The 15,290-nt window shown below is 45.1% G+C and overlaps 1 protein-coding gene across 5 annotated transcripts in view; it reads left to right on the top strand.

Annotated features, from left to right (window-relative positions):
• The first annotated feature begins 2,434 nt into the window (after nucleotides 1–2,434).
• MB21D2 (Mab-21 domain containing 2) overlaps nucleotides 2,435–15,290 on the top strand; it is a 105,598-nt gene continuing 92,742 nt past the window's right edge. For 3 of the 5 annotated variants that reach the window (XM_060099297.1, XM_060099296.1, XM_060099294.1), the window contains exon 1: nucleotides 2,900–2,979. Coding sequence is in view for 1 of the 5 variants with exons in the window: in XM_060099293.1 (XP_059955276.1) it covers nucleotides 2,769–2,979 (211 nt within the window). In the remaining 4 variants the exon portion in view is untranslated. Of the gene's footprint in view, nucleotides 2,980–15,290 lie in introns of all 5 variants that reach the window. The other 2 variants (XM_060099293.1, XM_060099298.1) reach the window with 2 other exon arrangements.

Genomic DNA, 15,290 nt, shown 5'->3' with positions numbered 1-15,290 from the left:
ATTTAAAACCAAAAAAAAAAAAGTCTCCCAAAAGACCAATTCAGGAAATTACGGTCTGATCCTCTTTCCCTATTTTGCCAATTGGACAAGGGATATTTATATCATCTTATCAGAGTTGTATAAGAGCATATAAAAGGTATTTAGTTTGCTATTCAGGACATTCTCCAAATATATAGACTCACTGAAGGTCAATGATTCTTAGAATTCTGATCTGGCTGATGGAAAGTAAACAGAAAATGTAAAAGAACAGAGAGACCATTTGTTGACTCCCTCATTCAAAACATCCAAAACCCAGGGCTGAGGCACAATAAGGCACAATTCCTGCTAACTACCTGTTTTATCTCTATCAATATAAGTATCACAAGGGAGGAGCATTGCCTCATTCACACTTTTGGAAATTAACAAAGAAAAAGTGTCTTGACTTTTTTGTCTGAATTCTTTCAAACTGTATTAGGTTGGAGGTTGTTGCTTGCATGGGTGAACTAGGATCATTCTGATCCATGAAACGACTGTGCCTCAGCCAGCTGTCTCACAGATGCCTACCATTGATCATGAGAGAAGCACTGACAGATGGGAGTGGATGGATTTGTGTTGGAGTTCCGACCGCTTGCATAGCTTATCCCACTGCCCAGTTAATGGTAATACCCTCTCAGATGAGAAGTCAGGGCAGCATAGCAGACCTGCAAAAGCCAGAGTTTTAAGTAGCTCCCTCATCAGTGCACCAACGTTCATGTGGACATGTATCCTCCCTCTTTAATATTGAGTAGGTAAGGAAGCTTGTTTCGAAGAGAAGGAAACCAAAAGCAAAAGAAATTAACTGGTTATGCCAAAGTTCTTCACTCATCACTTGGTTCAATAAACATTGAGGACCTTCCTGCAGGGACAAATCTGAAGATGAGTAAGATGTAGTTCTTATCCTAGGGAAGCTCATAGTTTGAAACTTGCATTAATGATAAAGTAGGGTCAAAATTCATCAGAGGCATATGAAAGTTTCTGAAAGGGTGCAGTGGAGGTTCTAAGGAGGAAGATGTTGTCATCAGCTTGGGGGAGGGTCTTAGGGAAGGCTTTCAAAAAAGGCATGTTATGGAATTGGCATTGGTATAAAGTTGGGAAGGGAGTAAAGAGGAGAAAAATCCAGGAGGATGTCAATACCCAGATCTGTGTTTTGTAAAAATCACCATGGCAACAATGTGGATAGGTTGGAAAGAGGAAAGATTTAAGTTTATAACAACAATAATAGTAAAAGCTAACATTTAATTAAATGTTTATTATGTCAGTCATTGCACTTAGTGCTTGACCCACTTTATTTAATGTAATCCTTGAAACAACATATGAGACAGGAATTATCATCTCCATTTTATAGGGAAAGGCATGACAGAGCCTGGACGAACAAAAGAGTTTGTATTATTGGCCATGAGAACCCAGGTAAGAAAAGGCTTTTATCTTACATCAGGGACTGTGGGATAGAGATGAGTTGGATTTTGGAGAATTAGGGAGGAAGATAACCTTTTTTTCTAAGAACAAATAGGTCTCCTTAGTGTCTGAGTCAAAAACCTCATAAGCACTGAAAACACCTCTGAGATCCTATTCTGTCTAAAGGACCATGACTTGGTAAAATCTGCCTTGTCAAGTGAGTATGACTCCATCTCAGGAACCATGTCCTTTGGCTTATCCCTGTCCACTGAGATTCTGGCACTCTGCCTGGCAAATAGTGGATGCTCGAATGCTGTATGAGAGAATTTTCACCTGTCATTCAACATTCATTGGAACCTGGGGCAATTCATTGTTCTTCTCCCTCCTCCACACCTACTCTTGAGTTTTCCTATCTTTATATTGGAGGGGGCTGAACCGCATTAAGTCATTGTATGTTAAGTTTAATAGGCTGTTATCCAGGAAAAATTAATTACCTCTGGCAAAGGTTGGGATACTTTAGTGGCTAATGGGCGTGTCTATACGGGACGGGGTGGGCACTGTCTTTTTTTTTGATACGCTTAATCATATCGTATTTGGCAATCTGTGCAGAAACGGCAGAAGATTGGTTTATATTCCTTAAGGCAGGTTCCTTCACCACCTAAAGGCTTTGGAGTTCTAGAGATGTAAACGCTCCCATAGGGATGCCCTCGCCCAGGACACCGCCCTTAAAATCAGACAGAGGAAGGCTCCCTTCATGAACGCGCTTGGCAAGGCAAGCCCTGCCCCGAAAAGGGGTGGAAGTAGAGAAAGAATACGTCTACACCTCTCTCGTCTGCCCGAGTACAGATTGGCAAGTGGCCTAGGCGCTCAGACCTCTGTCGTTTATTTATTTTTCTTTCCACTGGGTGCGCTGTCCCTTTAAATGAGGGACGCTGGTGCTGGCTCCGTAACACCGGAGCCGGCAGCTTGTTGATTTCAGAGCTGGTGAATTTCACATTGTTTCCACTTCACTTTCCTCGCCCGGGGGAGGCTCGGGTTGGCTCCACAACCGCTACCGCAGTTGCCAGCTAGGTCCAGGGGAGGGCAGAGACCTGCAGCATCTGGGCGGGCGTGGGGCCGCAGGGAAGGGTGTCGGGGCCACACACGCACTCTCGCTGCAGTCCAGATCCTTCTGAAGCCCGGACGCCCGGAGCGCACCGAGCCGGAACCGCCCGCCTAGACGCCCGCCCGCCAGCCCGCCCACGGGCCCGGGTCACAGCCAGGGAGCCGGCGAGGGGAGGAGGCCCAGGGGGGCTGGGTGGGGGGGCGGGGTGGGTGCTGCCGCCGCCGCGGAGCTGCTACTCGGCGCGTTTTGTATGAAGATGGCGGCTCCCACCGCCAGCAAGGCAGCCTCCCTGGGCTGTAACAACAAGCCTGCGTTCCCGGAGCTGGATTTCAGGTCGGGAGCTCGGGTGGAGGAATTGAACAAACTCATCCAAGAATTCACGAAGCACGACCAGCGGGAATATGACGACCAGAGAGCACTGGAGATTCACACAGCCAAGGATTTCATCTTTTCCATGCTGGGTAAGGAGGAAAAAGAGGGAGGGAGGGATATGTGTGTGTGGGGGGATGTGTGTGTGTGTGCGTGTGTGTGTGTGTGAGAGAGAGAGAGAGAGAGAGAGAGAGAGAGAGAGATGGGAAGCGGGGTAAAGAACCCATTCCCCCTTCTCGCGCGCTCTTTCCTTCTTGATTTTCTTCCCGGAGCCGCCGGGTGCCTGGGGTATAACCCATCTCTGTTCCGCCTCTTTCCTTCTTTCTCCGCGGCAACCTGAGCTGCCTTCCCTCCCCTCCCTACTACACTTTGTGCCGGGTCCCTTTTCCACCCCAGTTCGCTGGCTCTTTTGTTAATTTCTCACCGACGGGGGGCTGGAAGGCAGGTGAAGTGTTCGTGGTGAAACATCTCACTGTTTGGGGGAAGCCCCTGGAAGCCGCGCGGTCCAGGTGAGAACCGGCTGCGCCTGTCAATTAAGGGATCTGTCTCCAGAGACACGGATCTGCTCCTTCCCAACGCCGAGTCTCGGGTCCTCTCCAGAGCTCGGGGCGCGGAGACAGCCTGGGGCTCTGGCTCGGCGCCCGAGCGACAAGTTGCTCTCTAGTCTCGCTTGCGGCGCGGCGCTGTCAAGCCGGGCCCCCGGTGTCCAAACTTGTTGGGTGTTCCCTGGTAACCCGCTCAAGTAGGCTGGGCGCAGGGAGTTCCTGCAACTTTGATTTGCAAGTAGATTTCCCATTGAAGCGGTCGGAAGCATTTCCGGTGCTTCTCCGGGCTTCTTGCTGAGCTCGGAATTCCTAATTCCCAGATCGAAAATGACCACGCTCAGTGCTCTGACCCCGAGGAGCGCCAACCCCTTCCTCTTTGTGTGCTGTCTATGCACCGGCCGAGAGAGGTGTCCTGGGTTTCGAACCCCGGCGACGTCCGGGTTTAGAATAATGCCGCCCCTCCCACCCCCCAGCCTGGCAACTACAGTTCCTTAACAGATTGTTGAATGTTGTGTAAAGGAAAATAATTGAGTCAGGCCGGGGAGACCGAACCCCTCCCCAGGTGTCCTGTCGTTCGTATTAGTGCTGTGAGTGTCCGCTGCTGGGAGCCTCCCGCGTAGCTTGCGGCTCCACCAGTGCAACTCTGGCTGCATGCAGTACGTGGTCTGGCGGTGAACACTCCGCAGAACTGGGACTCCAGTGTAGCGCTGCCCTACCGCGTGTCTCTGTGCGCTTGACAAATACATTCTTAGGCAATTTTCCGGGTAGTGGGAAATTTAATTGAAAAAGGTCTTGGACCACAGAGGAAGACTGAGGTTTTGCCTTCCTCCTGCCGTCTACTTGGATTTCAGCCGGCTGTCTGCTGTCCTTGCTGGTTCTATTATCGGGTATTACCTCTCGGTTTGCTTCCTCCCCACAGCCCAGGTTGGGGGTAATACAAATTGTACGTGTGCCGGCGGTGGGTAGTAACGCTTTGGGAAGTTGGATGAAGCATGTTAAAACTTGGGGCTGGATTTTACTTTTTGCGCCACACTCCCCAAGTGTGTATGGGGTTGAAAAGCTCTCCGTTGAGAGATTCGACCATTCAACTAATATTGAATTAAATGTGGGGTGTGTGTGTGTGTGTGTGTGCGCGCGCGCGCGCGCGTGTGCGTGTGTGTTTAAATAAATCCCTAACCGTGCGGTGGGAAGCTTACAAGCTTACAAAGCTTTCAGATCTGAAAACCAGCACAGTGATTGTCAGAAGGGTGGGACACACAGAGAAGGCTCAGAGCAGTTACTTAAGTTGCTTAATCATGTCCTTTCTCTTTGACGTATATAATGGAAGTCTGCCATTGTGTTGTTATAGCGCCGGCCTCAATTCCAATGTCACCTGTCCTAGGTCGTTCACTAGGAAAAGGTGCTGGGTCACCATCAGTCAGGATAGTCATGGAACAGAAAATGGGAGGCTGTGGGGAGGGGTAAGTTTAAGTGCCCAGCTCATGAGGAAATCTTGTGCTAACCCCACGGCTGATACACTGATTTCTCAAAGCCTTTACGAAGGGTGAATTATTGCAGGGTGCTTAATTTATTTTGTGTTTAATGTCATGAGTGGCATGGTGTTGACAGGTAAACGAAATTCCCTTTTATTCATTTTTACCCAGTTGATCTTGCAAGAGAAGTCTTTCTTGCCCCCTGGGAATTTGATGTTTCCACCTGCGGGAGAGAAAATTCAGGAGAATGTCGTTTAAGCCTCTTGCCCCTCTGGACACTAGAAGGCAGATGGCGAAATGAGCCTGCCTGTGTGTGGTGCTGCATTCATTTGTGAGTTGCTTGCTTTCCTTTAATGAGGTGCTGGCTGCTCTAGACAAGTGAAGGTTTGGCAACAGCAAGGGTCCCTGTGTGGATTCACTTTTCCTAAAGCGGATTTTCACTTGGCTTGAAAACACAAAATCTCTTTTTGTGCACTTTGTTTCACTTGCCGCAGTCCACAGTCTTTCATGAATATGCGAATGATGTGTCTTAATGACCCTCAGCTTGTTAAGGTGTTAACAGGGGTGGCGCCAGGCCCTTATTTCTGGGAGTTTTTGGGGGGTGGGTGTAAGTCCTCTTGGCTTTGTTCTGCTTCTGTCTGAGCGGCACCTGAGGATTGTCAGCAGCCTGAAAACATTATCCTCTCACACAGAACGAAAGGGCAGAGGAGTTTGCTGCAAACCTCTTTAATGGAGCTGTGGATAACGCTACCTCTGTTTTTAGGCAGCTGACAGGGGCAGCCACTTTCTGTATGAGATTGTTAGCCTGAACTAAAGCCCCCGCCCACCGGCTTCCCAGATTCTTTTTGTTTTATCGGGATTGGAGGCAACTTTACTACGCAGAAGGGCAAAGTTGTGGTAGGCTATTGTCATAAACAATGACCTGTCAGCACCAGGAAACTCCACTGTCCTATCAAAGCAGGGTCTGCATAGGCTGTGGAGTTGATCTGAGCCTGCTACTGGTCACCCAGCTGTCCATGGACTGTCCTGACCTTCTCTGATTGTCCGGAGATTCTGATTCCTTTGGAGGCAGGTATTTGCGGGAGTCATCTAGATTCACTATTTATTTCTCTACACCTTGGTCTTTTAGGAGAATGATTGCTGTTATTATCTAGTTAATATGTGAGAGCCCAGATTGTGGGAGAGGCTGGCAGTGCATAATAAACACCATTTATCAAAATTCAGGGAAATTGCCAGAGTTCATTAATATTTTAATAATATTTGGTATTTGCATAATGTCTCTGCCAGCTCTTTTGTTATCTTCATTCCCTGGTGAGGTCAAATGAAGACTGGTTGTGTCCCCATTGAACAGATGCAGAGCAGGGGTTATGAAGAAGCTAGAAGAGCCAGGAAGAAATAAGAAGTCGCTTCCCCTTCAGTCCAAATGTTTGGTACCATGGTGTGGTCATTAAGTAAGTTATCACTTACTGACTGCCTTCTCTGTGCCAGTAACTTCACACAACCTTAGGAGTGGTATTGCTTTCCCATTACCCAGATGAGGATATTGAAATTTACCAGGGTTAAGAATCATCCAGGGTCCCATGGCTAATAAATGGAAGAGACGTTGCTAAAACTCTCTTGGCCCGATTCTAAGTCTTTTTCTATCAAGAATTGATGTATTAAATCCAGAGGAAGGGCTTTGTTTAAAAAAAATATTGTCTCTTCTTTCAGAAATTTGTCTGCTTTCAGCTGTATCAGGGTAATCCAATCAGCATTTGACATGAGTTCTGGAGCAGTCTGAGTTGGAGTATTTTATTCCATAGAAAGATCATTCATTTGAATTTCAGGTTAAGAAACTGATGGTCATTAGAATAAAATGTTAAAATCTATAGTTCCTGTCTCAGTCTGCCTCTTGCTGGCTAGATGGTCTTAGTTTTTTCATCCATTAAACACAGATAATAGTATTTTCATCTATTAAACATGGAATAATAGTAATGCACTGTTTCAGAATTATGTGTGTGAATATGAAGTTATTTTGTAAACTGAAAAGTTTATTATTTATTTAAAGAAATGGGCATTGTTAGAAAATCTAGTGAACTTACACTGGAATTATTTCTGCAGCTTCCTATCAGAAAGACTATAGAGTATGATTAGAGGTGACCTAGGAGAATATAGGCTCTGGCTGGAGAGGGCAGGATTAATTCCAACCCACATTGCCATTTGTTAAGTTCATACTGTATGCTGGCCCTTGTGCTAGCTACTTTGCATAACTATATTCATGTAATTTTCTTCCAGAAACTTTTTTAAGGATAAATACCATCATGCCTGTTTTAGAGGTGAAGTAGGTGGTATTAATCCCCCTTTAAAGATGAAACACTGAGGCTCAAAGAGGTCAAGTACTTATGCCAAGATCATACGGAGTTTGAGTTTGAACCCAAGTATTCCTGACTCAAAAGCTCATGTTCCTCCCGCTGTGTGGGCAATCAGTTTCTATAGCTCTTGGGCCAGACAACCAAAAAGGCCCCACCTCGTGGGGAATGCTATACTCAGTACCCTGCTTAGCCTGCAGGAGCAGAGATGGTCTCTTTTGCCCTGTCTTTCTTACTTTCATGCATTCAACAAATATTTACTGAATGTTATACTGTTTGTCAAGCAGTATGCAGGGTCCTAAGGATAAAATAATGAGAAAAATCTTTAATTCATATGAGCCTGTGGAGACCCTTCCCTCTTCTGCTTTGCCCATCACCTTTAAGAGAATAGTTTGCTGACTCTTGTCTCCTTTCAGGCACATGGTTGTGGTGTTTCTGAGTGCTGTCGGAACTACCATATTTTTAGGTACTTTCTAGATCTACAGAGTAGGCCATTTTGAAGCCCTGTCTTTCGAGTGTTTGAATGTCACTTTTCCTTAATGAATTCATCCAGCAGTCTTTACTGAGGGGATTTATTGTGAATCTTTGCTTTGTGGGCCTCCAAGTCTTGGTACGTTCCTCAGTGTTCTAGTCACTAATGTGCTGTGGTATCTGTATAATGGACGTCATCTTTGAAGTCCGTTCCAGCTCTGAAAACATTATGCATCTGGGGCAGGGAAGTCCCTCTGAACATTTATTTTTGCTTCTGGTTTGAGTTGGTTTCAATTCTCCCTCCATGGTTCTGGGCGTTTGCTGTCCTTCATGACAGAAGAGCCCTGGAACCACTGATGATCCCTGGTCTTCCTGTGATGCCTTGTTGGGCCACCCATTGGATAATGCATTGCTTGTGATTAGACTGGGTCCCTTTTGTATTCACAGAAATAGTAGAGTCTCTCATGTCAAACTAGGAATTTGTCCTTGAATGTTAGCTCTTTAGATTCTCCTGGAGCTTTTTAACAATTTGGAATCTCTGGTCCTGTTTTAGACCTATTGAATCCGAATCCCTAGAGATCCCCAAACTGGCTGCTCAGCACTCTGACATTCTGTCCCATGTTAGGCCTGGCGTTGTTCATTTCCTGTCCAGTAGAGATGCTTGTGCACACGATGAGCTGATCCCAGTTGACTTTTGAGACTAGAACTGGGCTGCTGTGTCTAATGAGCAGATATGTCTGCTGGCTTCTGGTAGAGCTGGAGTCCTTCCCCCTGGGACAGAGGCAGGGAGGCATAGTGATTGAGATGATTATTAGAATGTTTCCTCTGTGTCAGAGGTTGTAATAGGGTTTCACATCATTGGATGTTTTCCCAAGGACACCATAACCCTTTGAAGTAAAGAAGTATGGAGAACTCTAGGATTAGAAAAATTCAGGAATTTGTCCAAGTTTACTAGCAAGTAAGTGGTATAGTTGAGACTTAACTAAGGTCAGGCTGATGCAAAACTCTTGCTTTCAACAGTGATACTATTCTGCCTTCCAGAGGGGCAGGAGAACTGGATTCTAGCCCCAACTCCTCCAGTTAACTTGCTCTGTGATTTTGGGCAAGTCACTTAACAGACTCTGAGTCTCAGAGTCTGAATATGTAAGTTGGGGCAAATAGTTATACCTACCTCCTGTGTTCAGATGCATTCAGTTCTGAAGATGAAGGTACAAAAAAAGGACATTTCTGAGTTCTAGTAAAGCTCTGTTTTGTACTGTGTGGAATGTGTGTTACCCTAAGTCACCTAACCTTTTCTGGGCCTTTTTTTGGCCCACTTTCCAATTGTAGAAAATACAACGAAGAAAGTAAAATCACCTCCAAATTCTAATTACTGTTAATATTTGATGTACGTTTTTTCTGGACATCTATGTTTATAAAACATGCTTACACCCACTCATACTTACATGCTTACAGTTTTACATACATAATCCTATTGGATATGTGGGGTTTTTTTAAGTAAATTTATCAATGTGCTGTCATCTACTACACTTTTGGAAAGGAGCTATAACCTGTGTTAAGATGTTTTCTTACTTCTTTCATTCATCTTTTATTTCAAAAGAAGATACTGTTCTGGAACTTAGAGCACATTCTGTGGTTTAATGATTGGGGAATGAAGAACCTTCTTGTTGGTGACTTCTGAGGGTTTGGCCTGCCTTTCAATGCCATCTCCTATTTGTGTCTTTGCATGTTCTACATGGTCTCATAACATTACCCGAATTTCTCACTTTCTTCTTTTGCTTGGGCTGTTTTCTCTATCAGGATTTCTTAACCTGGGTCCATGGAAACAAAAAGTTGGAATCTGTGAACTTGATTGGGGAAAAATTACCTCTTTATTTTTATTGACCGCTAACTGCAGTAGCATTTACTTTCATTATAAAAGTAGGTAACAAATCATAGTAGTATTAGCAGTACCTCTGTTTTTTGCTTTTGTTGCCAATAGAAATCACAGATATTTTCACTTCACATTACAGATATTACAGACGTCTCAAAAAGCCATTCACTGCTGCTTTGAAATTATGGTAGATGTTAGACTTGCTGCTAGATTTTATTGACTGCATTAATAAAGAATCACATATGGTACTCTATCACAAATTTGTTTTTTAACTGCATTTTGTGTGGTTTTTTGTTTTTTTTCCGGTACGCGGGCCTCTCACTGTTGTGGCCTCTCCCGTTGCGGAGCACCGGCTCTGGACACGCAGGCTCAGTGGCCATGGCTCACGGGCCCAGCCGCTCCACGGCATGTGGGATCTTCCCAGACCGGGGCACAACCCGTGTCCCCTGCATCAGCAGGCAGACTCTCAACCACTGTGCCACCAGGGAAGCCTGCATTTTGTGTTTTAATACCAATTTTCTTTGAAGTCCTATGTAATTTTATCATTTATTTAAATATACTTGTTTTTTTTGCAGGGGTCGCCAGGCTTTTCTAGCTTGTCAAGACATCTGTGTCACAGAAGCAGTTAAGAGTCTCAGCATTCTGACATCTCATCTCTGCTTTGTTTTCTTCTCCCAGCTCAAATGCCACTTGACTCATGAAGCTTTCCTATATCTCTCCAAGGAGAAAAGAAATTTCCCTTCCCTCTGTGTTCTCCTAACACCTAGTCCCCTTTCATAGCCCTTACCACATGTTCCCCATGCTGTAGGCTAAATAATCCCTGCTCATTTACCTTTGCAGCGCCCGGTGGGCTTATGTAAACAGTAGGTGCCAACAGAGTGTTACGTGACTTCATGCATTTTAAAAGAGCCTTTCTGTGCACAGCTTCTGATTTCAGGCTCTGTTTAAGGCATGAGTACTTTCTGACATTGTCTCTTTATGGTTGCTCCCCTCATTAAGCCATATTCCGTCATCTTCTCTGGAGTCAAGAAAATCTTGATCTGATCTCCTCATGTGGTAGGGGAGTTTTTTCCTAGATTCCAATAATAACATCCTTAAGACTTATCATAGGGCAGTTTAAGAAATGTCCCAATTAATTGCTGTAGCTTGTTGACCAGGAGCAGCAAACCGTGACTTGTGGGAAATTCCCCTTTCTTGTAGACCCTGACTTTTCTTCCCTGGGCATCTGGGGTACTTGCGAACCTCCTGCATTCCCACACTTGGGGCGTTAAAGGATGCATAGGAAGCATAAGTCATCTTTCTCATGAAGGTGTTCCTTGTGCTTATCAGTCAACCTCCAGCTGTTTGGATGCCTATTCTGGAATCCTAACTGCAGCAATTATTTATGATTATAAGCTAATTTGCCATCAATACTTTATCTTTGTGCAGTGCTTTATAGATTCAATACATATTAGCATCTGATATGGTGTGGTATTATTCTTTGGACCAGCCTTTGAGAAAGGAACTAGTAACCCCCATTTACAAATGGGAATACTGAGACTCTGGAAGGTGATATGACTGAGTTGGAGGTTATAGAGTAGGTTGTAGAACAGGACTCAACCCAGATCTTCGGTGTCTTCTGCTCCAGCATATAGCCTGCAAAGAGCTTGTGGCTTTTCTACCCAGATATCTTTCATGGTTGCTGGGGTGAGTCTGTGTTCCCAGACCAGGCAAGGGTAGCAGCTTTCATACCTCTCTGGCTTTTCTACTCTCCACGGGGCCAAGGGTACACAGTGGGTAAGGCTGGCTGAGGGTGGCATGGCTCAGTACATACCCTGTAGGCATGCATTCTTCATGTCTGTTTGTTAGCCTCGCATATCTGAGGGCCTGTGACAGCATTCACAATGGACTTGGGTGACTACTTGCCAGCTGAGTGATCTCTTTAAGGACAGTTCATAATTATGCCATTATGTGAGGCCCTGTCTCCAGGAAACAGCTATCTGTTTTTCGTCCACTTAAGTGCCTTTTCATGAATTCCCTCAGCACAAGATAAAGAGACAGATTACTAGGGACAGTGCTGCTATGAATAAAGCTGGCATGGGGAGCTGTTGTTCAGTTTGTTTATTTTTTTATAGTTTTTTTCCTCAACACAGGAAGACATGATTAATACTTGTGAGTTAAGTCAGTAGTGGGAGTTGGTGTAAGGCTTGTTGAGGTTTTTGTTTCTTCTAATGAGTATTTGAATATCTACAGTGTGCATAGAATTAAGTATTCATTCATTAATTCATAAAATTCATTCAACATATGTTGGAGTGCCTACCATGAACTAATGTAATTACTATGGTGAAGTTACTGTATTGTAAGAGCACAGAGTGGTGAATTAGAGAAGCAAGGTCACTACCTCCATAAGACTTATGTTCTCTGGGGAATTCAACAAGATTTAAGCACATGAATAAATAGGGATGTGTGCTTAAAAAAAAAAAACACAGACCCTTATGATGGAAGGTCACTGGGTAGGATGGAGTGAAGAGTGATAGAGAAGGCCTCTGAAGCAGAGACATTTGAACTGGAAAGATAAGAAGGACCTGGCTACCTGAAGACTGATGGAAGTGTATTCAAGTAGGTAGAACAACATGTGCAAAGGCCCTGGGGTGGGTCCATTTGAAAGCAGCTTTCAAGGCTGCTTAAATTATAGCAAGTCTGATTTGGTCTCTACAAGGAGGAATGGTCTATGTTTGGATTAGGCCCACGGGGGAAGGAATGGGCTGCCTGCCTTGGAATATAGTGAGTTTCCTGCAGGTGGAGGTTTTCCAAGTGGGGCCACCCTTTGGCTAGGCTCTTGTTGATAGCATTCAGGGACTGGTGCAGAGGGGGACAGTGTAGAAAGGTTGGATTACAGGTCCTCAAAAGGCCCTTTGTAGCCATGTGATTCTCTGATTTCACCTCTGATAGCCCTAAGCTAACAACAGTGAATTCTGTATTAGATGGTTTACGCGTCAAACTGCAGTTTTCATGGGAAAATGATAAACTTGTATTTTTTCATCTGGACTTCCACAGTCTACAAAATACTTTCATAAGCATAATCTAGTTTTGACTTCTCACAACAACCCTTTAGAGTAGGTATTATTATTGTCTCTATTTTAACATAGGAAGAAACCCATGGTCAAGAGAAGTAACTCACTCAAGGTCACTGAATGGTTGAGGTGGAATCAAATTGAAATCCTTTGAAGTTCACCCCAAATTCTTTGTATTAGGCTGATTCTAGAAACCTCCCTTAACCACGCCACCTCAGGGTATGGAAGAAGGAGGATTTCTGGTCCCGAGAGAGGCACTGAGGATCGGTAGGAAGAACCAAGCCGATAGACTGCAGGTCTGCACGTGCCCGTTGTCGGTATGCAACTTGGAAGCACTTTTCTAGGCTGCTTCAAGATCACCCTTTTAGCAGCTGCAGCTGTTCCTGATAGCAGCTGCTTGTACGGATGATGCTGTGATTAATAAAGAAATCTCAACAGTTTGTTCTCAACTGTGCCCTTGGTGTGCGCAGCCTGCTTTAACACAGGCTGTGTTTCTGATCTGGAACAACAGAATCCTGCTGGCATATGGTGCCCCAGGGGCTCATAGCCCAGTTGTGAGAAGGGGCGGTCCCTCTAGATCTGAACCAGGGAACCAAAGGCGCACCAGGGACTGGGTGGTAAGGAAAGTGCGTGTGGTGTGCCGCGTGGTAAATGCCAGCTGGTTCTTGATGTCAGAGTCAGGGATGCCGGGCAGTAGGGGGCTGCGCTGGTGAAGGAGATCACCTCTCACCTCCCTTGTAGGTCAAACTGTGGCTGCCAGTTTATCACCTCTGATTTGGAATCTGAGGCCCCAGCGAGGGGGCCATAGTTCATCCGCTACTGTACAGCTAGTTTGGGGGCAGAATCATGGTTAGAGCCCAGGTTTCCCATCTACCTGCTGTGTGTGTTTGTGTGTGTTGGTGTTACTTCTTGCATGCCATTTCCAAATAAATTTTCCCTTTGAATGAAAAACTATCTGTGTAACTGAAAATAATAATAACCACACTCAAATAATGTCTACCATATTCCAAGAATAGTTCTAAGTGCTTTATACTTTATGTACATTATCTAAATTGATCCTAGCAACAACCCTATGAGGAAGGTATTATTCTAATTTACTGATGAGCAATCCAAAGCACAGAGAGATTAAGCAATTTGCCCAAAGTCACAAAACTAGTGGTAGACTGGCAATTTGAACTCAGGAAACCTAGCTTCAGGCAGAAAATAACAAATAACTATGGATCTTTTTTTGCCTCATTAAGAAAAAAAACCTTTCCTCCTGCAAAGTGGAAATCATTGATGGACTACTACAATATATTTTTTAAATTAATTAATTTATTTATTTTTGGCTGCGTTGGGTCTTTGTTGCTGCACGTGGGCTTTCTCTAGTTGCAGTGAGTAGGGACTACTCTTCGTTGTGGTGTGTGGGCTTCTCATTGCAGTGGCTTCTCTTGTTGTGGAGCATGGGCTCTAGGCGCAAGGGCTTCGGTAGTTGTGGCACGTGGGCTCAGTAGTTGTGGCTTGTGGGCTCTAGAGCGCAGGCTCAGTAGTTGTGGCACAAGGGCTTAGTTGCTCCGTGGCATGCGGGATCTTCCTGGACCAGGGATTGAACCCGTGTCCCCTGCATTGGCAGGCAGATTCTTAACCGCTGTGCCACCAGGGAAGTCCTGGAATACTACAATTTTAATGCTGTTAGGAAACTTGGAAGTTAGGTGACCTGAGTTGCTGCCCCCTCCATTTTACAGAAGTGCAAACTGAGGCCCAGAAGGGAAAGGGGACTTGATCATCCTGAACACTGATTTTACTTTTGGGCAGAGTGGAGGTGAGTTAAACGTCTGGCAAGTGACTGCTTCCTGAGAAAGGTGTTTGTACCTAAGACTGTCTACCCAGTAGCATCTGCTCCCTGGGGAGCATCTGCCTGGGTTTAAAGTGAAGGGGAATCCCTTTGAGAGGGCTGTGCTTCTAGATAGGGAACATTTCCCTGCTACAGAGCTGCCTTGTAGTTTGAAGGTTTTTTAAGCTATTAGGTGAAGAATGCTGAATAAATAACCTGGTGGGCACAGTATTTCTGGTGTGTCATGTTTGCTTTTTGTCTTTTGATTGTTCCTTGTCTTTCTCTCTGGTTCCCCCTGCCGCCCACCCTGTGACGTGTGTCCTTTTCTCACACCTCTGCTGTCTACACAGCTTTGAGTATCACAATGAATATTTTTGTCTCTGAACAGTCTGTATCTACGGTAAGAAAGGGGACTGGCTGAGTAGACTGTGGGGCGCTGTGTCCAGCCTGTGTTTGGGAGGAGTTGAAGCTCCATGGGCTAGTAAGACTCCTGGCAATGGATCTTCCTTCTCTGCTGCTGGTCTGAGAACTCAGAGCCTTAGGAGGATTTCGAGAGTTGTAATAGGATTCAAAGAATTATAGAGGAGTTAAGCTAGTGGGGATCTTCCTGAGATCAGTTCATCCACCCCATCATGTCGCTGGTGGGGAAATTTAACCCCACGGTGGACAGTAACTTGCTCAAGGTCAAGCTGGTGGTGGTGATATAATGACTGTATTGGGAAACTCTTCCCTGCTGTTTATCAGGCATTGTTCCTAGTGCTTTGTAATCATTAACCCATGTAATCCTCACAATAATACTGCGATGGTAACAATGCTGCTACCATCCCC

Source organism: Mesoplodon densirostris, chromosome 5 (assembly GCF_025265405.1).
Source record: "Mesoplodon densirostris isolate mMesDen1 chromosome 5, mMesDen1 primary haplotype, whole genome shotgun sequence".
NCBI classification, from domain to species: Eukaryota; Metazoa; Chordata; class Mammalia; order Artiodactyla; family Ziphiidae; genus Mesoplodon; species Mesoplodon densirostris.
The sequence above is the reverse complement of the archived record's forward strand: the minus strand, read 5'-3'. Positions and strand labels throughout refer to the sequence as shown.